Consider the following 26,156-nt stretch of genomic DNA (forward strand, 5'->3'; position numbering starts at 1 on the left):
TAAGAATGGCTTCAAATGGAAATTTAGAAGAAAATAGCAAGGAGAGGCTCCTGGAATAAAAAGGTCTCTGTTGAGTTGACAAGGCTGTGGTAATGAGAGGAAGTTAGCTTTGTCTTGTGTAGGGCCTGTCAAATTCTATTAAAAATAATTATATAATTTTCCCTCCTCTAGTCTTCTTACACTAAAACAAGTTTTCAAATGGAAATTTGTTGTGGAAGGATGTTTTTCCTCATAAATTATAGCTTTTTGATAGGAAAACTTGTTTGTTTGTTTTAGTGTTGGCCAAAAAGCTTAATTTTTTTTTCTTTGGTTTTGACAAGAAGTTCAACATTTTTATCAACAAAATTATGCTGTTATTCCTCTTAGCTTTTTCTTTGTGCCAAGTGCAATCGGAGGCTCTCCCCAAATAATAATCACATCAATGATGACACCACAAGGTAAAGTCTGCCCATTTCATGAATGAGCCCAAATTTTTATTTCTCTTCATCACAAAAGTCATCCCACATTTGTTGTACACACTGTTGGTTGCTGTGTTACGGGACATATCACCATGTACCAGATGCTTTACTCTTGCAGAAGCATTTCTAATGGAGATGGAAGCTTCTGTTAGCTGAATTTTAGAACAACAGCAAAAAATAATAATACAAAACCAAAATATCATCTTCAGCTGCATAGCAAATATGGATCAAAAATTTAACACCGTATCAGATCACGAGCGTAAATATACCTCACCATAAATAAAATTCATTGTACAAAATAACTCAAGCAGCTTTTCATACAAATATGGTACATTTGACAAGAGTTTTTGAGAATATTTTCTTGGTTTTTTTACACCTTCAATACTTTTTTCTTTTGTTCTCAAACACACATGAACCTACTGGACTGGAGTAATGCAGGAGAAAAAGGACTAACATGTTGTTCAATGCTAATAAGTGCTGTCAGAATTTAAAAGGAAAACCACTGAAGTGCTGAGCTTGAACTAGTTTGCTTCCCCTTTCTATTGTATCATTGAAAGTCAAGTGTACCATCACCCAAGAAAGGCATGTGCACTGCCAATAGTCACATTTTATAATGTCAAACCCGGAGGGAACATTAAAATAACCTAGTCTGACTTCATCCATGACACAGGCCATCCTTTTCCCCCCCTGGTAATTCCTGTATCGAGCCAACAACTTGTCTTTGAAGTAGACATTCCAAGTGGTGGCTGGTAAATTCCGGGGTGTTTGCAGACTACTTCAGAGTAAGCAGGAAAATGTAGGTAAAAAAGCAAGCCCATAGTCTGTGGACTTAAAGTATCCAGACATGGGTCCACATTTCCCTAGGAAAAAAATTAGGGGTCTGCAGATTGTAAAGGGCATAAAACTATAGGATTAGAGCTTATCTGCAAGGAAGACACCCAAACTTGGCAGAAAGTCTGCAAGTGTGGAGAATATGCCCGACCCCGTGGCAATCTGTTACTGTTTAGCCCTACTGTTACAAATTTGCTCCTTATTTCCATTAACAATTATGACATTAAAAAAAGGATAGGAAGAAAAAAAATTCCATTTTCATGGAGTTCTTTAAAGACCTAAGCCTGGACCTCTTTCTCATACACAGTCAAGGAGGGTTAGAGAACTGAAGCTAAAGAGTATTTGCATCCTTTAGATAATAAAAGGACAATAACATCAAATCACAGAAATGAAGATCATAAGATTATTCCTAGCTGATATCTCATACTACTTGAGCAACAAGGCAAAACATCTGCATACACTCTACAGTCAAAAACACTTTACATTTTGTGCATGCACTTTGGACATTTTGCTCAAAACATTTAATCCCTCGGAATCTGAAGGGATTTTACTTTTTTGCCAGCAGATCTGAGGGCAAAAAATAGACTTCATCTACCTGTTCTTTCAAGTACATGCAACTGTGTTTTGCAGGGTTTCATAGAATTATTATGGCAAAACTACAGCAAAAGAATGCAAAGTGATATTCATGTTTAGGTAAAATATCTCATGACTCACTCCAGACCTAAACAGATGAAAACAGGCATTTAAATTCACCTTACTACATCCTATTTTGTCTAGGTAGCTGAGACTGGGCTGTGTGGTACAGTTCATCCTTTTGTAGTAACTTCTTGCTCATGCTGGTTTCTGAGAAGACTCCAACATCCCATACCATATCAGATGGAGTAGGACATTTAATTTGTGCTGTGCCCAGATGTGGCTCTGAGAGCCAGACAGGGACTTGTGCCACTTTTTCAGCAACACTTTCATAGCAAAATAACAAGCACTTACTATTTAGGTCAGGAAAAATAGGATCTTGGTTGGATCTATCTTCCTCGTATCTTGTTTTCCACAAAAAATAAAGTGCTTGATTCTCCTCTTCCTTTTAAAAATATATATCTGTAGATACCCTCACTCCAGTAGTGTAGAAGTGTTGGAATATGATGGAAAGCCAGAACTGACATCCTTAGCGGAAGAGTAAATAGAGAGCAAGAGCCCTGCAGCGTCGAGTCCCAAATGCTCTTCTGCTGCTCTTCCTCATGACACAGAGGAAACAACTCACCTTGGTGGGCTGGGTCCTTCCCTGCCACTCAAAGATTTCAGCCAGACTTCCTGAGGTTTCATTTTACTTTCAATTACTGTGCTGCACGATTTCCTCCCTGCAGTTTAAATGTCTGTCTCGGTAATTAAAGGAAACTCAAGGTGTGAAAATGTCCAGCAGTTTTCACGTGTGGGGTATTTATTGATAATCAAGGGAGTAGGTGGTGAGTGTCTAGGAGAACAAATTCATCCCACCCAGCAAGATTTCCTCTTGCTAATAGTAGTGTGCTGGCTGTTGTTTCCTAAGACAAAATACTCCAGCTGAGACATTTCTGCTAATTAATTATATGTTCCCTCTGAGAGAATAAATGCCCAGGCTCTGCCTTTTTAACATCTGTAATAGCATGCAGTTTACAAGGCATGATGAAATGCATGAAAGGAATATATATTATCACATCTGTATACCGTAACAGCAATTACCTGCTGTGACCTGGCTAAAGCTGAGAAATTAAAATATTGCCAGTGATGAGGCTAGCATCATTTTCTCTTGGAGCATGTGGTTTGATCTCCTTTAAATTCAAGCACAAGCTTTTGTATCACTTCAATGACACTACTGAGGGGAAGCAGGGAAGACGATGAGTTATGAAAACCTTGAAGTTCCTGCTGAATTTGTTCTCAGTGTCCAGGGATCTTAGATTAGCTGAGTGAGAAAGAGACTCCAGTGTTCCCTCTAAATACCTTTAAACTTGGAAAATTCTGGGTATTTTTTAATGCTTATCCTGTATTTTACCTCTTCTAAACAATCACATCATTTCTGAGTGATGGGAAGTTTCCTAAACCCTGCTGATAGTCACCATTCTCTGAAGAAAGGTATTTGGTTGCTGTGCCACTAGGAATTTGTCTATAAACAAGGGAAAATAGCATCCCAGAACATACACAAATTACACACCCCAGCTCGCATCCTTGGCCGAAGATCAAAGATCACGTATGTTCAAGGTAACTACACCTGTGTCCTGTCAGGACCAGTGATTATTTCCACCCAAATTAATATGTTCAAGAGCACATTCACATGAATGCAGCCTCTTCCGTAGTCCGCAAGAAATCTTGTTTAGTCCATGGAAGATGTGTCTTTGGGGGAGAACCCTTTGCATTAAAATAAGTGGATGTCCCATAGCAGGGAAAAAGCCAGGCCATTTTTCCTTCCCCCAGCTCTCTGAAGTGCTGAGGAGTTATTTGGCGACTACATCATCGCTATTCTGAAACCCACGTGCCAAAGCTCCCTTTAACAGATGCTAGAAAGGCCGATGATGTGGCAGAGAGCACGAAGCTAGCCCCAGCCTGGGGCATGCAGCCATCCAAGACCAGCCCGGCACGGCTCCTCTGCACCCATCGCTTGATCCTCAGGGTGCTGCCACAGGTGACATCCTGCCTTCATCCCTTCTTCCCCTCAAAGAGTGAATCAGGGGCTTGTCTTCAGACCTTCCTGCTCCGTGCCTGGTGGCACATGTCATTGGGGGTGTTGATTTGCCCCATTGCTTCTGCGGTGGGAGTGGGCTCCTGGCACTGTGGAAGCATGGAGCTCTTCCACCAGGACCCCCACGTTTGGGATTGCAATATGGCTTCAGAGTGATGTGTTCGATTGGAGGAATCGCAGGGAAAAACCGGACCACTTCATGGAAGAAAAGTACATTTTGCCCCCCCCACCCCCCCACTCCCAAGTCAGAAAGCTACAAGTAAAACCGATCACAGGGATGGTACAGAAGAACATGCACTCAAACAGGGCTGGATGGGAAGATGCATCCTCGTGTGTAGTAGGCATACCCAGTCTTACTTTGTTGCCAGGTCTCATGCCGTCGAGTTTAGCCCTCCCAGCTGTTCTGGGTTCAGTCCCTTCTCCCTTCCCAACCTGTGCGGGGTCAACGTCCACACTAGCAGGTGGTGGCCAGCGACTGGTGGATTGGGGGCTGGAAGCAGCGTACGTGCTCCACCGTGGAACTGTCTGTTTCCACTGACTTCATGTACTTGTTCAGGATGGCAAAAATCTCGTTGTTCAGGATCTGATACTTCCTGATCCTGTCGGCCATCTTCTTCAAGGGCTGGAGGGATGGTGAGGGAGAACAACAGTAAATGAAGAGAGTCTTATATCATCTGACCAGCTAGAAAGTACCAGTACCTTTGCCCTGCTGCTGGAAACCTCTGCTAAAGCAAAGCAGCTATAACACATGTTACAGTTCCACTTAGCACCTCCCAGGTACCAGTGACTCACTTCATTATAGGGTTTGATGAGTCAAGACAGAGCATTAACAAGGTCAGTAAGTGGTCTTAAGTTAACCGTTCTAAAGTCTAGACTCCCACCTGCTTATTGATAAAGCCACTGAGATCACAGGAGGGTTGCTGGAAATACCAGCTTCTCAGCTCCAGCTTCCCAACCCCAGGAAGAAGGGAAAAGCTTTGGGAGAAAAAATACTCAATTGCCAAGCCAATTAAAACCTTGGCCTCTCTGCTGAGACTGCAGATGGAAATTTCACAGCAAGTGTGTCCAGTTTGAATAAGGTTAACACCAGGCATGGTTGTAATTTATGAATTTGGACAAAGCAGGATAGAAAACAGAGAAGTGTGCTGGTTCAGGTCCTTTGGGACCTCACCGTTCAACTTACCACATTCTTTATGATTTCATCCTTCCCGTCCTGCCTCTGCACCTTCAGCAGGTGGTAGCAGAAGTCAAAGAGGTCGAAGCGCCGTTGCTGTCCAAGGAGAACAATGATAGAGCAACCTGCCCAGTTCAGACCATCTCCAAAGCACTGCCTGGAAGGAGGACAGGGTGATGGGGTAGGGAGAGATGACAGGATAGAATTAGGTAAGAGGAGTCCTGCCATGGCACCAGGAACTTTCCTTGGTGAATTCCTAGGGAAATCAGATTTGGTCCTACTCCTAGAAAGTGGGTATACATCTAGAGAAAATGAACTCAGAAGGAGATTTGCAGAGTTACACCAGGGCCAGGCTGTGCAGGGTGCGTCACAGGGTAAGATGGATGAGGACCTAGCCTCTGACGTGGGTTGCTGGCCCATCTACCCATCTCCTTCTGCACGTCACCTTGGGCATGTCCCTTTACATTGCTCTTTTCCCCAGCTCTTCAGATAGAAAGCTCTCTGGGATCTCTTTATGTCCATGCACAACAAAGCCCTTTCATCAAGGAGCCACATTCCCCTCTACCTCTAGCTGTCGCTGCAGCTGAGGACATCCCGGCGCTTGCCAACCCCGCTAGCTCATGAGCGGCACTAAGGGCAGAGCCAGCCAATGGACACTCACTCCGCAGTGAACTCGTTGGTGCCCACGGGGATGCAGTACACAAACTGCATGGCACTCCAGAGCCGGTGAAACTCCACACACTCGTCCACGTGCATGACCCCATTTGTCGGGGGTGGCCCTCGCCAGATCGGGTCCTGCAGGTAGCTCCTAATTCGCGTCAGGATCACCTCGAACATGGACAGCCCGCAGCATAACCGCTCCTTGGTCAGCAAGTCACCCTCCCGGGCGATGGCTATTTGCTGAGGAGGAGGACAACCAAAGAAACAAGTGACAATGTAATACAGACGGACCCTCTCACTGGACTTAATGCTTCCCGCTCTCCCTGGCTCTTTCAAAGTTAACACACATCCCATGCAACGTCCAACCTTACCTCTGATGGCTGGTCCCATGGCACTCTCCACCCGAGAATAGTCATCCCTCAAACGGAAGAAGACTTAATATTGTGCTCAATTATATTTCACCAACCTAAGTATCTTTCGAAATAACTGTGTACATCAGAAAACGAAAGTTGAAGGCAAAGCTCTGATCAGAAATACTGATCCTTAATTCTGCTAGCATGCTGTTCTGTTATATTAGTGCTACTCAGCATTGCTGGATTTAATTTCATGATTTCTGCAGATTATGAAAATAAACCAGGAGAGAACTGGGACATTTTGCTTCCCAGGACATTGCCATCATCTCTTTAAAATGCAGATAGCCTATGGCTTGCTTGATTTCTGTTGTAGTTAGGATTAAAAAGCTCTGAGGAAGATGAGAAGCTACCGGAACCTTAATACTGGAAAACCTGTGGTTTATAAGAAAGTCAAACACTATTTTTTCCAGATGTGGAAGGTTTACATGTGTGGAGAATTTCTGTGACATTCCCACTCAGATTTACATATACAAATACGGAATGGCTCCATTGAATGGAGTTCATTTGGCTTTTACACTAGAAGAAAATTAAGAGAGAATTTACTTCATTTCAGCCCCATTGCTCCTCCAGAGGAAGAAAAAAGGGGGATTTTAAATAAGCAAGCAGGGCCTCCCTCTGGCATGGGAGCACTGGTCCCACTGAGCTCCCTGAGTGGGCCTGGGGTGCAAGCATGGAGTTTGCTCGCTGCCCTGATATCCTCTTAGCTGCCCCATTTCTTTCAATTTCCAGCATCATTACTGACTTCTCTTTGCAGCGCTGCCAAAAATAACATGGGAAATGGGAGCCGAGTGCTGTTAGAGTCATGCCCGTGGCTGTGAGAAGCGCCGGCTCTGCCGTGCTCACGCGGCTGCCACGGCACCCTGACCCCACAGGCAGAGCCTTTTACCCCTCTCACCACTTTGGCAGAGGCATGCAGAGCAAGCATGACATTTACTGACCCCCTGCCCATCCCAGAGGACTTCCTGGAGCTTTAAGTAGTTTCTAAGCATTTGCTCTATTTCCAGCTGTCCCTGTAACACCTATAAAACTGTCATCCCAATCAGAATCACGATGGGGGCTCAGCATCTCGTACAATGGGCAGGCATGTGTCCTGGCCGGACATTAAGAACATGAATTATGCTTGGTTTACTTGGGTCGTCTTTATTCCACTGTAAAAAAAAAAAAAAAGAATGTGCCTGGACATCCCCTTTCCTGACTATTAGTTTATGCTGGCAGTAACCTGAAGCATTTTTAATTTGGTGGCTATTGAAATTAGAAGCGTTACCATTCCCGCTTGTGCCACAATTTCAAGGACGTTCTGGGAACTTCGGATCAATTAATGTTCAACTAATAGCAAATATCAAGGGAAAGCTGTATTGCTGAGCAGAGGCCACATTGGATTTGGGATCCCTACATCTGTTAAACACAGGAATAATACCACTGGTTTCACGGCAGGCACTTGCATATGTTTGCTTAGCAAGTAAAGATTTATTTTATCCAGCTTCTTTTTATAGCTAAAGGCTGTACACTTTCTCTCCCCTCACCTGCTCCAAGCTTTTATGGGTACGGATTAGTATCTGCATACACTAGTCCATGATGGCAAAATGGGGACACAGTAGAAGTCAAGCCATTTCAAATACAAATTAGGCGTTAGCATTACTGTTTGCTAAGATATAGTGATAGAACAGGTACTTTTGAGAACAAAATAGTCCAATGAACTCAGTATACTGTTTCTGAAGAAATCTTAATCTAGAAAGCGATGTATCTGGCTTTCAAAGGATGTAGTGCCACTCAGTTATACACATTCACAGACAGAATTTGGTTCTAAAATTCATCCTATAAGACCACTCTTTGATACAGAACTACTACCGTTGGGTAGATACCTAACATGGTGAAGACAGCTGGAGAGCTATTAGTCTTGTGGCCAGATCTGCCTCACAGTCTGAGGTCCCACTGATTTCTAAGATCAGGAGAGGAAAGGTGCTCTCGAGATAAATTGTCAAAAGGTGCCACTGTGCTGGTTCAACTATTCCCTCTGTCTTCAAAAGGAAAGGCTCCCATTACTTCCAGTGAAAAAATCAGACTGACCAAGCACTTCTGAAAATCCTTTACTAAATACCCCTATGATCAGCATTAAAAGGGAGAGGATTCCTTTAATGAATCACTTTGACCCCCCTGGTATAAAACAGCTGCTTCTGGATTCCCAATGCAAAACAATTATTTACTACAATCACCGACAGTTTTTCCATCATTGCACAAATCCAGTTGTGCCATACCTCTTTACAGCTTGTTAATTGGCAAGCTTGCAAGAACCATACCCAAAGCCTGCATAGACTGATAGATCCCCACTAACTACAGCAGCCTGTGGCTCAGCCCCTTCACAGCATGTAATTATATGAAATGCATTGGGTCACCTTTAGGGAGAGGCATCTAGCAGGCAACTTCTGATGAGATTCTGGACAGCTGCTAAAAGGCACTTATGCATTCTGCAGGAAAAAACCTGTATGGCCTGTGTCCAAAACTGCATTTCCAAAATGCACGTCCAAAACTGCGTAAGGAGCAAGCTTAGAAGCCATGGAGGCACCTATAGAAAGTGACTCTTGTGTTCATTTACATCTGAGCTCAAAAAAGATCTGGTACTCAACTGTACCTGTGTGATGAATATGGGACCAGTTTACAGAAAAATTAATTTTTAGTGGGACATGAAATACCTTTTGTTTTCATCACCATCATAACTATGGCAGGGATAAGCAACAAGTGGACTCTAATAGCAGATTTCAATGATGATTTTGCATGGAAAGGAGAGATAGAAAGACCAACACAAAGACACAAAAACACAGAGGTGAATTCTTTTTCTCGAGTGTCTCCTTTAAAAGGAAGTCAATGGGAAATGAGAGAAGTGTCTACAAAGTAAGACAAACCCCTCAGTTATCCAGCCAATTTCTTTGTTTCATATGATTTCCAATGAAGCAAAGTTCAAAATGTCCTTGATCCATCAGAAAAAAACAAGAAAAAAAAATCAACTTTCTGCCTGCCATAGATCTGTCTCCTCGTATAACTGACTGTTCATTCCATTCCCTCGGCAGTACATTACAGAAAAAGGATGTTGATTCATTTAATACTTTGAATAATTTTTATCCCATCAACCCCAGTAAGCAGGCAGTGGAAGTTTGGCTATTGATATCAATGGAGCTCAAATTTTGCCCATTACATTGATCAATCTACAGAGACATTTTTAACAGTACTCAATTTCTGCAGAAGAGATCTTTTCCAAGCTGAGACCCACCTCAAGAAGACACTTAAATGGAGCCGTAATTTTAAGCATGTGCTGAAGCTCTAAGCATGTGCTAGGAGGGAAACCATTCTCAGATGTATTCTTTGATAGGGATGAGCTTAAAAATGGACCACACTGCAGCCCTAAAATGGGATCCCCAAAAGTGATGGCAATTGATTAAGTCAGGGACAGCCCTGCAACATGTCCCCTCAAACCACCCCAGCAATTCTCCATCTTTTTAAAATGGAGAAGAAGAATTTTTCAGAGTTGTTCTCATTCAGAGCTGGCTTCTAGCATGCTTGCCTTACAGGTCCCCACCAGCTCTCCAGACTGGAGGCAGCAACACACCATCTCTGGACCCGCTCACAAATTTCCCTTCAAAGTGTCAGCTAGGGCAAGGATTCTGATTTTCTTGTCTGATTGACGTTTTGGCAAAAAAAAAAAAAAAATTAAAAAAAAAATAGGATCACTTTCCCAAGGCCAAACAGGCCATCTGGGGACTGCTATGAATTTTCAACAGCCATCCCTTTCAATGAAATCCTTACCTGTGGAGTGCCCAGCCTCTCTATTAAGGGAACCAGGTGAAGTGGGGCATACTTGGCTTCGAGACGCTTCATGCGCACCTCCAAGCGTTCTCCTTCTGTCAAGCGAGCAGCAAACAGTGAAATGAGAGGAGGAAGTGGAGACCCGCAATTTCCGCTGAGTTTGCTCAGAGCTGCCCCCCAGCAACCATCCAACGAGACTTTGGATCAGTGAGCCAAACCGACAGCAAATGAGGGAATCAGTGATGCAGAGAAGGGAGGGATGTGCGATTGCAGTCTCAGCAGCAGCTTAATCACACATGTCCAAAAGCATGTCCCTGTTACTGATCACTCCTGTTGAGATGGACATTTCATGCTGTCATTCTCCAAAGAGGCTGTGAAACGGCTTTAAAACCTTAAGGGAACCCCCAAACTGACTAAGGTTTCAGTCTGTAACTAAGCTACAGAAAATGCACCCTTGGTACTTGTTTCCACCTGGCTTTTGGCTGTATCCACTTATCTATTTCGAGGGGGAAGCAGGGCCAGAACTAATCCTCAGCAGAAATGAGAGAGAAACAGCTTCTGGGCAGAGACCTCTGAGTCTGTCCACTGCTTCCCTCTCAGCTTCTTACCTTTGATGTAGACCCTGGGCAAAATATTTTGGAAGGGAGCAGCATGCAGCAAATCACAAACTTCTTCCTGGGACTGAGGCAGGAAGAAAGAAAGATAAAGTAAGTTAAAAAATACCTATAGGGGTTGAGTGTATGGCTCAGGGGCCTGGGCAACACTACAACAATTCATGTCTACGGCACCTATTCAAATCCAACCCAGCTCAGTAGTAAGTCCAATGGTTTGAACCTAAAGCAACTAAAACTGGAAGAAAGACCTCTCATCTTAAGCCAGGAAGTTTCTTTAACTCAAATAAGTTACTTCCTGCCTGTACAAGGCCAGAGCTATATATTTATTTACTGTCCCACTTACTAGCACTGCCTGTAAGAGGGGATTAAGAATATGGAGGTTTCAGTTTCATCTTACCCTGATGACTTCCTGCTGTTTATTTTTACAGAGAGTGCCCAGGTGGAAATTACCCTTTGGCTTAGTTATTTTAGGATGTCTATGTGTAAAATATACTGAGGCATGGCTCTCTTGCAAATAGGTACATAATACATTGGTCTGAAATTATTTGGTTGTTCATATGGTGCTCTCAGCTGGGGCTATCCGACCAGAATCTCAGTGCTGTAGGCACCAGGGAGAATAATACAGAAGTCCAGAGAGGAATAACATCATGAGATGCCACCTGAGAGAATGCATGCCAATGCACTTGAGAAAAAATAATCCCAAACACAGATGCACAAGGAGGAGAAGCCTAGAAATAGGCAGGTGGAGACTGAGGAGCGATGGCTGACAATACATTGTATACAAAAGTCTGCAATGGGCAACAGCAGCAAGGAAACCAAAGCTGTTTAACACAGAGGCATTGCGTCACAACAAGGCATTAATTTGCTCCTACAAAAGTCTAGTTCTAGGACATGCTTTCTGTTCTGAGCTTATCGTGGAGATTTAGACACACTTGAAAGCAGGTCATGACAGCACAGCAAAAGATACTTGGGGGCCAGATGGAATGACTCGGCTGGGTGTGTTTGGGATGCACGGGTGGATAGCCCACCTTCCAGCCAAGAGGGAGAGGACAGTGTAGCATGGAGCTGCAAGAGGCTGTACTGGCGCATGGATGCTGGGATGAGAGCAAGTTTGTGGGAGTGCAGTTTGTGACACAGTGCTGGAGGGACAGGAACAGCCCGGGGTCCCTCCATGGGCAGAGAGATGCTGATGCTAACGGAGTGTGCCTGTCACCTTGGTGATTTTGTTTGCAAAACACTACTCGTTCCTAGATGAGTATTCTTGCACTGCTGTTTCCCTCTGATAAATAGAGTATTTTCACCATTTGCAGCCTGCATTTACCTGATATCTGTCCCCAAATTAGTCATGTTATTAACAGATCTCCTCCCCAAGGCCCATTACCTGAAAGTAAGAATTCTGCTTAGAGATTGAGTCCCAAGCAACCCCTCATTCCTCAAATTTAAACAATAAAAAGGGATTAGAATGGAGCAGACTGTGCATATTCACTAGAGCGGTCTCTGCCAGCAAATACCACCAGCCTTAGATCATTCTGACAGCTATGAAGATAACTGCACTGTAAAAGCAATTGCTCCTGCTGCAGAAGAGCTCCATTAGAGGGAAAATCTTGTTATGTGATGGCTCTATGCATCTGACATCTTCCAGTGAGTGAGAACCAGTGCCCACTGCGTGCAAAATGGCTTTACATTCTGAATCTATGTCTGCGTGAAAAAACAGGATCAGAGAGGGAGAGACTTTGGCTGGCATGGAAAGTGGGCAGATGTGGACTTTGATGGGCAGCCTTCCTAAAGGGACCCCCAAATTCTCACCATCTTCTTTTCTTTATTTTCTGCTATTCTAAAATGCCAGTATACTGCTGATGTACAGCTCCTGGGACTGGAGGAACATTTTTGCATTGAAATGAAGGATTTCTAAAAGAAACCACCACGTGTCCCTTAAGTGTCCATTTAAAGATGGGACAGAAAAGGCAAATGCAGTACATCCAGCATAAAATCCAACACTGAGAGCAGCAGAAAGCAGTGACAAAGCCACAAAAGGAACAGAAACTGCCAGGATATAGTTGGCCATTCTATAAAATAAAGCCAAGCTGCTAGGTGATATACATCTCTCTAGTTTTCTTAATCTTACACAACTACTGCTCACTCAATGTGTTTGATACACCATATCAGGAACTAAAAGTCTCTATCTCGGGGGTTAAAATGCAAAGGCAAGGGCAGAAATATCCTTTTTGAGGACATGGCAGAGATTTTCAGTTTTTCCTGTGCTCTGTGGTTGGATAAAACTTGGAATGTTTGAACTTCCTTCTGGTTTTGCTCTAAACAAAACTTTTTGGCTTTGCTTGGAAATCCCATCTTATGCTAGGGAAGTCTTTCTGAAATATTTCTGGAAAAATTGCAACAAACCTGCCAAAACCATTATGACATGAAATACGCATTTTTAATGTAAAATTGTGTTGTTGAACACTCCTCAGTTGGCTCTAGGCCAAACTATGAGATAAATTCATTACAAAGAAAATTTATTGTGTGAAAAACTAGAAGCTAAGAAGATGTGTGGCACTCAGCCATAGCCTTTGCCCCATACCAGAAAGGGCATCGCATGAGCGGAAAGGCTGAGAGACTTGTGCACATGCAAAACACTCATGCAGGGGGCAATAACCGAGTTGTCACTCCAGTTACGTTTTCAGTGAAGTTATAGGAAATATATCAACAGCTCTTCTGAGATTTTCTTCCTGCTGGATTGCTTTATCCTTATTACCATTAGAATCAATCAGGTTTTTTTCGCTGCACTGGCGCCCCAAAAGAGCAGAGGGCTCAAATCTGCTTCTCACTGTACAAACATGTACATAAAAAAGTACTGATCCCTGCCCCAGAAAGCTTACAATCTAGAAATAAGCTCCAGTTGGTTTTATTTCTGAGAAGGATGAACAAGGGGTAGCTTTGGGTCCAAGAATTAAATCTAGATCTTCCAGTATTCAGATTCTCCTTCAGCAATCCCAGATGTCAGTGACCAAGCGCCAATGCACACCATCCCCATGGACATGCCCACAGACCCCAATAACACAGCCCCAGAGAGACCCTGAGCACACGAGAAGCTGGAAAGTAACATTTCCCAAACTCTTCTGCTGGAGAACCCATTTCCACTTATACTCTTGAGCTGGCAATTTCAAGTACGATCTGTTGGTGCAGGGGGTTTTGCCTTACCAAAGCCTGCTCGATAAGAAGGCAGAAGAGAATGGCATTGCCCACTTCTCTGAGGCTCTGGAACACATCGGTCTTCAGCTCTGCATACTCAATGATGTCCTTCAGCTGATGGTGGAAAAACTCCAGGATTCCTTAAAAAACAAAGAAGGACAGTCAGAAAAGCGAGAGTAGAATCACCTTCCGATAACTTGGACAAAAAGACAATCAGTGCATGATATTTCCTTAATCACAAATTGCAAGTAAATGGATAGACGAAGACTGGCATTGGGGAGAACTAGCACGCAGTGTCTCATCCTGTTTTCAGTAACTCTTGGGAAATAGGGAGTAATTCATATGAAGTCCTTGGATTTCTTCACCAGAGGAAAAAAGATTCAACACTCTAATGGATGTCTTGGTGCTGGCTCATGTATACCAGCCAGAGTTTCCCCATCCAGCTCAATAGCAGACTGCAGTCATGATGCAAAAAATCTCTGCAGCAACTAAGCAGAGCTTTTGAAAAATATCAGTGAACCCACAATAACAAAAGCTTACAAAATCCTGAAAACAAAACAGAAGCTAACAGAAGACATTCCCTTATCAGCCATCTGTGTGCTCAAAGGGAAATTTCCAACAGGAGATTTCCTGGAAAAGTTTCCTATATGAGTTGCAGCATCAATAGCAAAGCAGCTGAAAGCGTGTCTCAGCAAGCCTGGCTGCGTGTTGCACTGGCATGTCAGGTGCCAAACCTTGTTTAATTACTAGCGTGTGCCTGAGTAAATGCTGTACCAACACGTGGGCGAGCTCTTGCTCAAGCATCTATCTGTAGCACCCACCTGGAGAGCCATATTCATGTCTCGGCAAGCGGCATATCTTGGGCATTACTTCAATCAGAGTCTTCACGTACTGCAGGATGGTGCCTTGGAGCTGTCAGAGACAAAGGGAGGTTAACGACGGCTTCTCCTGGTGTTGGTTTTGAAAGAGGATGGCTGTGGATGGGTCCACATCTGACAGCACAGGATGAAACTTCAGCTGGAGTCTAAGAAGAACTTACTTAATTTGGATTTCACTCAAATATAAAATTCAGCCCAAGTGTATGGAGTTAAGAGTGCTTTTACAGCTTCCTCCCAAATAACAAATCACAGCTGCATGGATTTTCGACTTCAAAATACAGCTTGCTGTGTTTGCATTGTTTGCGGCTGGAATCCAAACAAGGCTCAGTCTTAGATCCAGCTGGACTTGTGCTCCTAATGCAAAAAGCATTTCGCTAGAGCTGCTAAAGGAGTCATTCCCCAGCACAGGAAATGCTCCTTCCACCTGAGGAATGATCACTAGATACTCAGAGTTTAAAAAAGCATTTACATGCATGTAGAACAAGTTTCTGCACATCTGATGTTTTGAACTAATATGGACAAGAGCAAAGTCTATTTCTTAGTTAAAGTGCTTGCTGTAATTTGGAGTTATATAGCTGCATCCTGTAGATACAATATACAGGATTATGCACTAAACACTATTTAGCCAAACATAAAATCTTTGTTCTGAATGCTGTCTGATCTCGCACACCAGGTGCAGCATTTTCAACTAAGTGACACAAATGACATCTCCAGTAACTATGTGCTTTACAGTCGGGAACTGGACATACGCTTGAGATTTTCAGTTTTGCATTGCTTTGTTAGACAAGTTCAAAATGAGGTCATTGTAGTCAAAACAGAATTTAAATATTTATAATGAATGAAAATCATCTTTCCAGTAAAGCAGGGGTTTTAGTAGAAAAGCATGACCTGAAAAATTATACATTTTTGCACACTCCCTCCTCCCTTCTTAATGGTCAGTATTGTCAGTACCCTTAGGGAGCACATGGGATCATTTCCCTGCAGACATCACATTTCTCTTCTGAAAAAGAAGAGAGAACTAGAAAGCAGATAGGGCTATTGGCAGCCTGGCTTCAGAATACCTGATGGAAATGGACAGTATGGCTTGAATAAGGACTCACCTATAGCAGGAATTTTCCTATAAAGACTCAAAAAGTTGGTTTCATCAGTTTTGCTGCCTGCTCTCTACCTTCCTGCAGCTCTCCAGGGGTATCACAAGGCGGTGAGACAGAGTGCTCCTGTGCTATTGCTGAGCACGAGCATGTGTCTTGAAGGTCTCCCGGACTGCAGCACAGGCAGTGCTGAGGGACCGTGAGTGCCATGTCCCACTCGATTACTTCCCAGTGGCTTTTAGCAAAGCAGCATGCCAACCCCACCACCCCCAAATGCAGGTGGCTGATCACAGTTAACAAGATGGTGGAAACACTCCCATCACCCCACAGGAATCAGGGGGATTCCTCAACAACAGTGAAAACCAGACCGTTAATACAAGTGTTTCAGTGTGGATCAAGGGACGTGAAGGTGCCCAGCTGTGAACACTCTGAACCCAAAGCCCAGGCTGACTGTCCAACCTGCGCCTCTCAAGGCATCGAGGTTTCTCCATCGCCAGGGTTAGGCTCAGAATTACCAGACTCTTGACGATCTTCAACAGCTCTTCCATGACCACCGCGATGCCTTGATAGCCAAGAAGCCTGCAGATAGTCTTGAAATGAGGTGGCCCCACGAAATTGCGGTAGGAGCTATAGATGTGACTGTAGGCAATGTTGAGAGGCTGAGAAATTAGAAGCACAGTGACAATTAGACAGGAGCATTTACCAGACCTGTAAGTAATTCTCTTACCACAGTATTATGTTCCATCACTTCAAATAATTTTTAAGGAAGAGAAGGAGAAATAACAATACCCATGAAAATTTCCATTTCTTCTACTTCTTGTGGCAAAGAGGAGATTGCTTTTCTTCCTATATAGTCAGATATATTCTAATCTCAACACATTGTCATGTTACAAGGTTTATTATCCTGCTATGTAGCAACACCACTTTCATTTCCAAGGTAATTTACTCTCCCATACATTCCCAGTAAAGGATTTCAGGTCACTAGCCCTTTGCCTCTTCAAACCCAAATTCTGCTCTACTAAAACGAAAAGCATTCTATACAGGTAACCAGACAGATTTTTTTCTATGGGCACTTGCTTTAAATGAGGCTTATTAAGAAAAGTAGGAACTGCAGTATCTGAGCTTAAGGGCAGCCAGAAGAGACACAGAAAAGATCCTTTTTGCATCCTGCAAAGCTCTACACCAGTCTCTGTACTTAACAAACATCCCCATGGGACTGTAAAAAGGGCAAGAATCTAACCCTGGTCTAGAAAGAATAGTACGCAGGGCTCTGGCCCCCCAAAATTTTTAGCAGCAGAAAACAGAAAGTGATTTCCAGGAATGTATTTTATCTGTAATCTTGGAAATGTGGAAATTGCTGCAATGTTTTATCACTGGAACATTTATAGGATCCATTTGGTGTGAGGGAAACAGAAGTAGGGGGAATTAATTCACTTGTGTGATCTGCAAAAACATACTGAAAATCTGATTTAGCACGCTTGGCTCCGGCTCTGCAATAGAAGTGTTGGCATCATGACTCAGCCCAGCAGAGAAGGGCTGCAGTCTCTCCCCCACGACATCTATAACTGCAGCCACAGTAAACAGCAAAAAAGCACATACTTGAAAAGATTCTGGCACATAGTGCCCCTTCCAGCAAAACACAGATAAATGCCTGGCTCACGCTTACCAAAAGATCTTTCTTAAACAAGGATAAGAAAACAAACTAAACTGTACCCCAAAGGCACTGTGCAAGGCTGACTTCACTTCTCGTGTGGATGCTGCATACTAGAGGCACACTGCATCCTCATGCAGCAGGGAGCTTCCTTCCCTGCAGATATTGCAGACCCCACTCTACAGGGATTCCCTTCCCTGCCAGTAATGGAGCCAAGGGAGCAGAGGGACCAATGCCTTGAAGAACTTAGGGTGGAAGGGAGCAAGTGCTGAAGCAGTAGAACAGGATAAAATGTTGTCTATCCTCCAACACTGCTGCTCCCAGCAATTGCAATACAGCCAGCTGAAGGCTTCAGTTGTCCTTCAATTCTGACTCACTTCCTCGAGATTTACTTTAACTTTTCATTTGAGGTACTAATGAGTTACAAAGTGAAGTTACTTGCTGAGAATTGGAAAAGTATTTTCTTTTGCTCTCAGATACAGAATTTCAGTGGACTGATATACTGATCATGCTTTCGTAGACTTGTCAGTTGCTTTAATCAATCAATTAATAGTCCCTCATTTTGTTACAGCCCCACTGCTCTGGTCCAGTAGCTTATTGCCTACTATAATTCTTAGGTGCTCTTTGAAAGAGCTAGCAGAAAGAAGACACAGTTAGAAAGTCCTCTACTTTCTGTGAAATATAATTTCACCACCTGGTCCTGGCAGGTGAAAAAACCTCTTAATACTATTATGTACAGAAAGGCTACCTTGGAGGCTCTGTAGTGCATTCATTCACAACGAGCACGAACTTTCTCTCCCATCAAAACTAAAGAAAATGGCCCTCAGTAAGTATGGGCCAGAATTTAAAAATTATTCAGGCAGACAGAAGCCTACTTTCAAAGCTCCTTGGATGCTAACTCCTGGTAAGAGAATGGTGTCTGAGCATCCTGCTTGGGCTTCTATCTGCATCCTTAGATAACCAAGTCTTTAAAAATCTATTTGTAGAGACTGATCCAAAGCCACTAGATACGCCCACTGACACACGTGAAAAACAGCAATAGTTTATGTTTTGAAAAGTGTGTCTGTTTAAACAGCAGGTAACGCCCAGTCTGGACCATTTGCCAAATGGCCAACACAATCACCCCAGAGGGAAGTCAGTAACCTGCCAGGGACCCAGCCTGGCCACGCTCCCGCGGCATTCTGTCGCTGTAGCTTTTGCAATGCATCATTCCAGCCCCGGGCATCCCCAGAAAGTGCCGTGCTGCAGCTGATCCGGGCAGCCCCGAGACGGCTCCTTGCACCTTCCTTCCATGCCTCCCTGTAGGCTCCTTTACCCTGTTATTTCCCCAGGGTTAGCACACTGGTGGCTCGTCCAGACTAGCGGGGGGAAATAAATATCCCCATTTCAGTGGGCTCATGAATCCACACTCATTTCTGGAAGCCTCTTTGCTACTCCACGGCTAGGAGACAGGTCTTCTGTCTGCGCACATGCCATGGTCCCCTGAGACGGGCTACCACTGGTACCCAGTTGTGGAGCAACTGGTCAGATTTTCCTCGTAAGAGGGCTGACATTCTGCTGTACAGGCAGCAAGTGGCCGGTGCTGCCGTGCAGCCGCCCACCTCACAGCACTCCCTCGCCTCTCAGCGGGATAATGGGGCTGGAGAGCAGCTTTCAAGCAGGCTTTTCCCTCAAGTGAGGGTCTCGGCAATAAGCTTGATTGGGAGAAGACACATTGTGGGATGTGCATTGGCTGCAGAAGAGTGGGATGATTCATCCCTGCCTGTCTGCAAGATGAGGTAGGTTCATCGAGCTCTCCGCAGAGCCGCACAGCGCACTAGCAGCAGATTTGTGTCTAATAATAATACTCTGCCAGCAATTAAAAATATAACTCCATTTAAGGGCGAGATACACAGCTTGGGGTAAAGACTGTAGGATGTAAAAAATGACACCAGTGGGTATTTTAAGACAAAACAGCTGAAGGTACAAGCTGGCTGCACGGCACGGCTCGCTCGCCCGCGCTGCGGTCGCTTCCACCTCCTCAGAGAGCCAGAGCAAAGCCCCAACCTCGCCACCTCTTGGGAGCAGCAGCTGCCAAAGACACTGCGGAGGTTTGCCCCACCTTTGGTTTGGGGCCAAACGGGCAGGTTTTGGTGCCGGGAGGCTGGGAGTGCAGGCAGGCTGGGATGTGCACCGTGGGGTAGAATTCCCAGTGTCCTGCAGAGCCCAGGTGTCCCACCCTGCACCCAGGTCTCAGGGATAGAGATCTGTACTTGGGAGCATGTGGGGAAAACCCCCACGTTGCTTTGGGAGCTCAGGAGATTACTAGGGATGCTCTGGAGCAGATTCAGCAGCAGATGAAGCAAAACAAAACCTAGTTGTCATTTCCATGTCTTTAAGCTTGTTGTTGGCCATCACCCAGACCTGTCTGAGCTCACCTGAGGGAAGGCGGGAAGAGTTTTATCCGATAAAATAGATCAGAGAGAGAGAGATAATAGACAGATAATACTGCCTGTGCCAGAACCCCCTTGGAAAAAATGAAGAGCTAAGGAAAGAGGAATATACTTAGAGACAAAAAAGGACTTGCACGCAGCCCAAGACTAGTCCAGGCTCCTAGCCAACCTAACTTCAGTGCGACAGCCGAGATGGTGTCTTAGAAAGTGAAAAACAATTCTGACCAGAATTTTCAGAGAAGGGTCTCTAAGTCAAACAGCCTGAATATGGTCTGGTTCCTTCCCTGCCACAAGCAACCTTCATTCTCCCTATAAAGCTTTTACCATATTCAGCTGTATCAGCCGGTTGCTAAGACTTTCATGCAAAAAAATTACATCTTCCCCAGCTGGGATGGACAGGACATGTACAATGCAGCAGGCATGTTTATATACTGTATTGAGACTGTGTCTGTGTATATTCTGTGTCTCAGCATAATGCCTCACTATACCAACTACTGATTTTCAGGAACTGTATACACCGCTATTATTTACAAGCAGCCAACGGCCATGGCAGGCCAGGCAGCCCAGCCCACGCAGTTGGTTGGAGGGGATCAGCAGCCCCCGCTGCCAACACCTCCTGCAGCAACCACAGGTCCTTAACGCCTTTGTGTTGTTGCTGCAGACATGGCAGCAGAAAATAGAGCAGCTCCATCCCATTCACACACTGTAACTATTTTTACAAGCGCCAGCAGCATGTGCTGTCCTTCAGGTTACATCTGCCTGCACGCTTATTAAAAAAGAAGGGGGGGGGGGGCGGCAAATTCAACCAGGGAAAGGGAAACAGATTTCCAGTGAGTCTGGTGTGACCCTGGGCCCAGCAGTGCCAAGGAAAACAGAAAGACTCATGAAAATACATAAATGAAGCCCAATATAAAGCATTTACAGTGCTAAGAAGTGGTGAATGAGCAGTAAGTAGTGGATTGCTGGTAATTTTGCAGCTTCTTTGTCGGAGACTTGGCAACCTGCTGTGTTTTATAAGTGGCTGAATGACAGAAAATGGCTCAGTTTCTGCTGGCCACTGGAGTGTGCCTGCGGTTTGCATCCTATGATGAGGAGTGAGCGGTCCCAGGCAGGGCCACAGCTGGGTCCAGCTGCAGATATGGGGAACACCAGTGCAGGAGCGGTCCTGGCACTGACATGGCTTTGGCATCTTCTCATCCTGGGAAATGAGAATTTCAAGCTCATTGCCAGTGTAAACTGGTGCAAGCTTGGTTTTGAGAGCAGGTAATACCAACACCACTGAAAGCTTTGCTGCGGTTTCCTTGGAGCTGGCAGTATTGATCATGGCATGCAGAAAGGTCAGCAGGACCCTTTGCTGGCCTAATACAACTATTTCTGTTTTTCTTGGTTTCCTCTCTTCCTGCTAACACATCTTATTTGTGAACAACTGAAATTTAATTTTGAAGCACCTGATAAACTCAACAACCCAAATGCTGTAAGAAAGTCATTCTCTCATGAAAGCATTACCACCTTGTGTAATCCACCTTTCTGAGGCACGGATTTGTATCCTCAGCTCTCTCCCTGCAGGCAAGGATGTACTTTACTCACAGCATGGGACCAGCTAAGAGCTCTCTTTCCCCCTGGCTCTTGTAAGGAGGACCAAGCCATGTAAAAGGCAGAAAGCCACCTGGGAGCACTTTCATTTCCATCACTGCCCATAATTATTTTCCTCTCTGCTCCCAGTTTTCAGCTCGCTGGCAGCTGCAGCTCACTTGCAGAGACAGAAGGGAATACAGATCTTGGAAGATAAACCCACAACATCCACAACTACAAAACGTAAATCAAAAGCAAGGGTCACACATATTCCCCAGGATTGTAATAGCCCCTCCTGATGCAGTTTGCATCATCTCATCACTGTTGATATTTAGAAGATCTTTGAAACATTGCGAGCACCTTTCCAGTAACAACATGGAATGAGTAACTCTGGACCCAGAACAAACATTTCTTCTGGGAAATTTCCTCTCTCGAACACATTTCGGCTTCAGAGAGCAGCGAGTCACTTGTTCAGAGCCTCTCCTTACCAGGCCCAGTGCCACATGTGTCCCCTCCTAGCCACAGACTCCAGCTGCTCCCCAAAACACTGCTGGCACTGGCTTTGCCTCTCCCTCCTGCCCTCTCACCACACTGACAGGGGACATCCCCGAGTTGTCTGTAAGGCAGAGGCATTCAAAGAAGAGCCTGTCTTAACCCCACAGGAGTTCAGCACGACATCGAGGTCTTTGAAAACCCAGTTCTGACTCCCATCACACACCTTAGAAAATATTAAAAAGCTAATGGACATTGCTGCAGCATCAGGGATGAAAATCTAGCTTTGGCTTAAATCAGTGGTTTAAATGTGCAAGAAATGATAGAATTAAAGACAAACCCCCTGAGTGCTAAACTATCAATGTGTACCGCAGGCCAGGATCCCGGATTTCATACCATGTGCCAACGTGTCTCTAACCCCAGACCCTGCTGGGGGGCACTGATGATCTCGTTGGGGGACTGTGGATAGGGGGAAAAAAGAAAACCCCAATGAACCCAAACAAGCCAGCAAACAAGACTACCTGACTTGTTTTTTTCCTCCTCAGAGAGACATACTCCTCCCAGGCAGAAGCTTTTAGGGATAACATTCCCAAATCGCTCGAAGATGCCTGCCCATCCTTTCTTATTGGTTGCTATGGTGAGAGATGACGGAGCCCCAGATGGGTATAATACAAGGCAGCCTGCGGGGAAGGGATTTAGCAGAGGCAGGAGGAAAGGCGAGCAGTGGGAAGAGGGGAAGGCGCTGCCCGGCCGTGGCCACACTGCTCACCAGCACCGACTGGCCACCGCGGACCTGCCCGGGGAGGTAAGCGTAAGGTAAGTTAGTTATAGCAAAAGAGAGAGGAAGAAAAGAAACTGGTTCTATTGCACGTAGCTCTTGCTCAGAGCACTCAGCCGGTTGGGAGGGAGAACCCTGCAAGAAGGCTCAGCCAGCACTTTGGGGATCTAAGGGAGTGATGTACTGAAGTGATTTGTGGCTGTTGCTGTACAGTAATTTGTTAGTGCTCAGTGTCTTATCTGGGGGAGAGCTTTGTACTTATTATTCATTTATTTGTATTTCCCTAAAGGCATTGATTTTATATTTCACCAACCTTCAGATTTCGCATTTAAGATCCTAATATTACAGTGTGAGATGCTGCAGGAACAGAAAGAGTTTGTACTCTATTAAGCAACAAGTAAGGTACAGAAAATGCAGCAACAACTTAAACCAGTGAATTAACCATTATGCAGATTTTTAAATGGCATTTAGGTGTAAAATCAAAGTATCTGTTGGCAGCTTCACAAGGCAAGTTGGAGCTAGTTTAATGATCAGTTTATGTTAATCACACTCACAGTATCCTTTCTATTCCATGGGAAACAAAAAAGCTAAAAAACCTTCTATGTAGACAACTAGTCAGAAAGAAGACATTTTTAAAAAAACACTAACTAGAGCATAAAGTATGCCCTATGTCCCAGCTGGTTTTTTTAGTTATGAGGCAGGGTGATATAGTAGTCTGGGCTCCATCAGGATTGATCTTTTGTAATTTTAACCATTTAAGACCTAGCATCTAATCTAAGCTAGCCAGGCATAGTCCTGAGTTCAATCTAAGGGCCAGTAAAGCTGGTGGAAAGATTTCACTGATGTTGGTGGCCTTTGAACCTGTACATGAATCGGGAAACTCAGCCTCTCCCTGCATCTGGTTTCAGGGGCACGATGAACATCGAAGTGCACAACATCACTTACACCAGTGCCACCGTCTCCTGGGCTATGAACAACCCCTGTCCAGAGAACTACTACCATGTCATGTACCGCCCCAACTGGAACAGCATCTTCGCCGGCTATTTACGCCAAAACTTCCACCGCGAGGAACGAGTTCCTCACCCCCTCAGCTCCCTTGTCCTCCACCGACTCACGCCATCCACCATCTACGTCCTCTGCATCACGTGCAAGAACTCTTACCCCTCTGGCAACCACTGCACCACCTTCCACACTCTGGACAAAACCCCCCTGGTTTTCGGCAGCTCTAAGCATGAACCTACCACCTCCATGTGGATGGTGAGCAGCCTGCTGCTCCTCTGCTTCATTGCTCTCCTGGCCTACGGCTGCCTGCAGTTCTGGTCCGCACGCTGCCAGCGGGCTGCGAGGCTGAAGCGTCCCAACACCAGCCCCGAAGACGTGGGCGAAGGGAGCAGCTCACTGGAGAGGCCACTGAACGACGGACTGAGAGAGGAGCTTCTGGAAGTCCCCATGACCACTGTGCTAATGAGGAGCTCCAGTTTCAGGAGGGAGAGTCCGTATAGCTCCCCCCACTGCTTTTTTTCCTATAAAACCAGCGACGACAAAAGGGCCATCTTGCCGCAGCACGGCCTTCAGTGAGAGCAAAATAAATGGAGACCCTGCTTAGAGGTTTAGTTCGTGCTGCTATTTCCCAGCTCTTGCCAACAGGACTGCCTGTGCGTCCACGGGGACTGTTTTTCCCAGGGTAGAACATGAGGTGGGGACATTGCTTGCAGGGAGAAAGATTTTTGTCAAGTGACAAAAATATTCCCATTTGCTGAGGGTTTTTTCAAAAGAAACCAAGTCAGCTCTCTGGGAACGGCCACGCTTGGCTGACTGTAGTGTGATTAGCTAATCTGCATCAGTGCTGTAGGTTCACTTCAGAGCCATCAATCAACATGCACAAGAAATAAACTCCACTCAAGTAGTTTCACACTTGAGTGATCCTCCACTAGCATCACCCCCCAAGCCCTCATAACGTCTGTATAAACAGTCATCACAGCCTGACAAAAGCTTTTTGTCAGTATTAAGTAGTCTATATTTGCACATACAACTATTTTAGTAATTCCCATTTTGAACTAAAAATGGGACTCCTGAAATGGTACCTTCCTTGGGGAGGAGCACCGCTTTGGAGTTCCAACTTGCTCTCCTCCGCGCATTTAGATGGATGTGACTTGGTCTCAATGCCAACACCAAGCACAGAGCAGTGTCAGCATCCCCTAACATAGGCATGTTACGGAGAAGAGTACAGGAAAGCAATAGCAAAAGCACACTGAATATGCTTCTTGCATGGCTTTTTGGTTTCACACAGCAACATGACCCTGCACATTCGCACCCGCCATTCTGTTAATGAACTAGTTCTTGCATTTCTTTCTTCCTAAATAAATACTTCCAACACCCACACCCCTTCTGGCTGTTTTCGCTCATTCACTGACCTTGGATCCATAGAGGTAATATGGCTGAACATTGGCTGGCTTGTCCCGCTGGGGTTCCTGCGTGAACGGGATTGCTGTCCTCACAAACCTGCGGCAGGCATGGGAGACGGGGAGCAAAGTGGTCAGAGCCCGGTTAATTGTGCTGAGCACAGGTATGGCATAGTCCAGGATGAGCTGCAGCTGCAGACTAATTAGTAATTCATCACCTGAGCTACATGCACTGGAATGCAAATTCCTGCCCCAATCTATTGGTGGTGTAAACCATATCAGTTTAACCTACCAAAGGTGGGGTTTCTTCTCATTTGGGGCAGGAAAGAAACCCATATTGAGCAACTACCACAGCTCTGCTGCTCAGTAAACCAATCCTCTGAATGAAACTAGCTCAGTTGTTTGCTATCACTGTCCAACTTTGTTGCTTGAATTTGTTACTAATATTTTCAAGGCCAAGGGGAGCTGGTGGGCTTTAACTTCATTTTAACTGTAACTGTTGCATCCCATAGAGGATGAAAACCTCACTGCAATGCATGTGAATTTTATGTGGCAGGTTTGACATTTTGGAAAGAAAAGCAGGGTCTCCAGGTGCCCCCTGCCTTGCTTTTTCTCTTCACCTGTTGGTGGATCCGTTGTAGCAGTAGTTGGGTAGAAAGTCAAAGTTGAGCTCCCAGAAGACGTGGAGGGTGATGCGCCCATAGGGCGCGGAGACGTTGTGGTTGGCCTCCCGGAACATGGCATCAAAGCTGTCCAAAGTCATGTGCTTGCACAGCAACCTGTGAGTCAGGCGATTTATTTCCAAGAGCCACTCCAGCTCCTGCAGCACATAAAGCAGCAGCAAATGCAACATATTACCAAGATGACAATAGAAACAGCTGATTTAATTGCCAGGGGAATGATTTTATATCCACACCCGCACAGAACTTTCCAGGTGAGGATATAGCAAATGCTAAAGACATCAATTTAACTCAGTGGCCGAGGCCAACTGCACTTCTACTCAAGGGGTCCTG

The 26,156-nt window shown here is 44.9% G+C and overlaps 2 protein-coding genes across 5 annotated transcripts in view; one reads left to right on the top strand and one right to left on the bottom strand.

The window, feature by feature from the left end:
* Window positions 1-438: 438 nt before the first annotated feature.
* CYFIP2 (cytoplasmic FMR1 interacting protein 2) overlaps window positions 439-26,156 on the bottom strand; it is a 56,339-nt gene continuing 30,621 nt past the window's right edge. For all 4 annotated transcript variants that reach the window (XM_069772852.1, XM_069772849.1, XM_069772851.1 and 1 more), the window contains exons 22-31: window positions 25,764-25,963; window positions 25,156-25,243; window positions 16,332-16,475; window positions 14,669-14,759; window positions 13,857-13,987; window positions 10,653-10,725; window positions 10,045-10,139; window positions 5,835-6,073; window positions 5,183-5,330; window positions 439-4,621 (exon numbers count right to left, since the gene is read on the bottom strand). In XM_069772852.1, the coding sequence (XP_069628953.1) occupies window positions 4,454-4,621; window positions 5,183-5,330; window positions 5,835-6,073; window positions 10,045-10,139; window positions 10,653-10,725; window positions 13,857-13,987; window positions 14,669-14,759; window positions 16,332-16,475; window positions 25,156-25,243; window positions 25,764-25,963 (1,377 nt within the window). In that variant the 3' untranslated portion in view covers window positions 439-4,453. The remainder of the gene's footprint in view (window positions 4,622-5,182; window positions 5,331-5,834; window positions 6,074-10,044; window positions 10,140-10,652; window positions 10,726-13,856; window positions 13,988-14,668; window positions 14,760-16,331; window positions 16,476-25,155; window positions 25,244-25,763; window positions 25,964-26,156) is intronic.
* Window positions 22,431-25,121, top strand: FNDC9 (fibronectin type III domain containing 9). The gene is made up of 2 exons (XM_069772853.1): window positions 22,431-22,768; window positions 23,650-25,121. The coding sequence occupies exons 1-2, from the start codon at window positions 22,608-22,610 to the stop codon at window positions 24,317-24,319; spliced, it is 831 nt and encodes a 276-aa protein (XP_069628954.1). The 5' UTR covers window positions 22,431-22,607; the 3' UTR covers window positions 24,320-25,121.

Source organism: Haliaeetus albicilla, chromosome 27 (assembly GCF_947461875.1).
Source record: "Haliaeetus albicilla chromosome 27, bHalAlb1.1, whole genome shotgun sequence".
NCBI lineage: Eukaryota > Metazoa > Chordata > Aves > Accipitriformes > Accipitridae > Haliaeetus > Haliaeetus albicilla.

Excerpts from the sequence above, each read along its gene's own strand:
- FNDC9 (XM_069772853.1), top strand. The coding sequence starts at position 22,608 with ATGACGGAGCCCCAGATGGGTATAATACAAGGCAGCCTGCGGGGAAGG. Across the intron at positions 22,769-23,649 it reads CCGCGGACCTGCCCGGGGAG|GGGCACGATGAACATCGAAG; the intron begins GTAAGCGTAAGG and ends ATCTGGTTTCAG.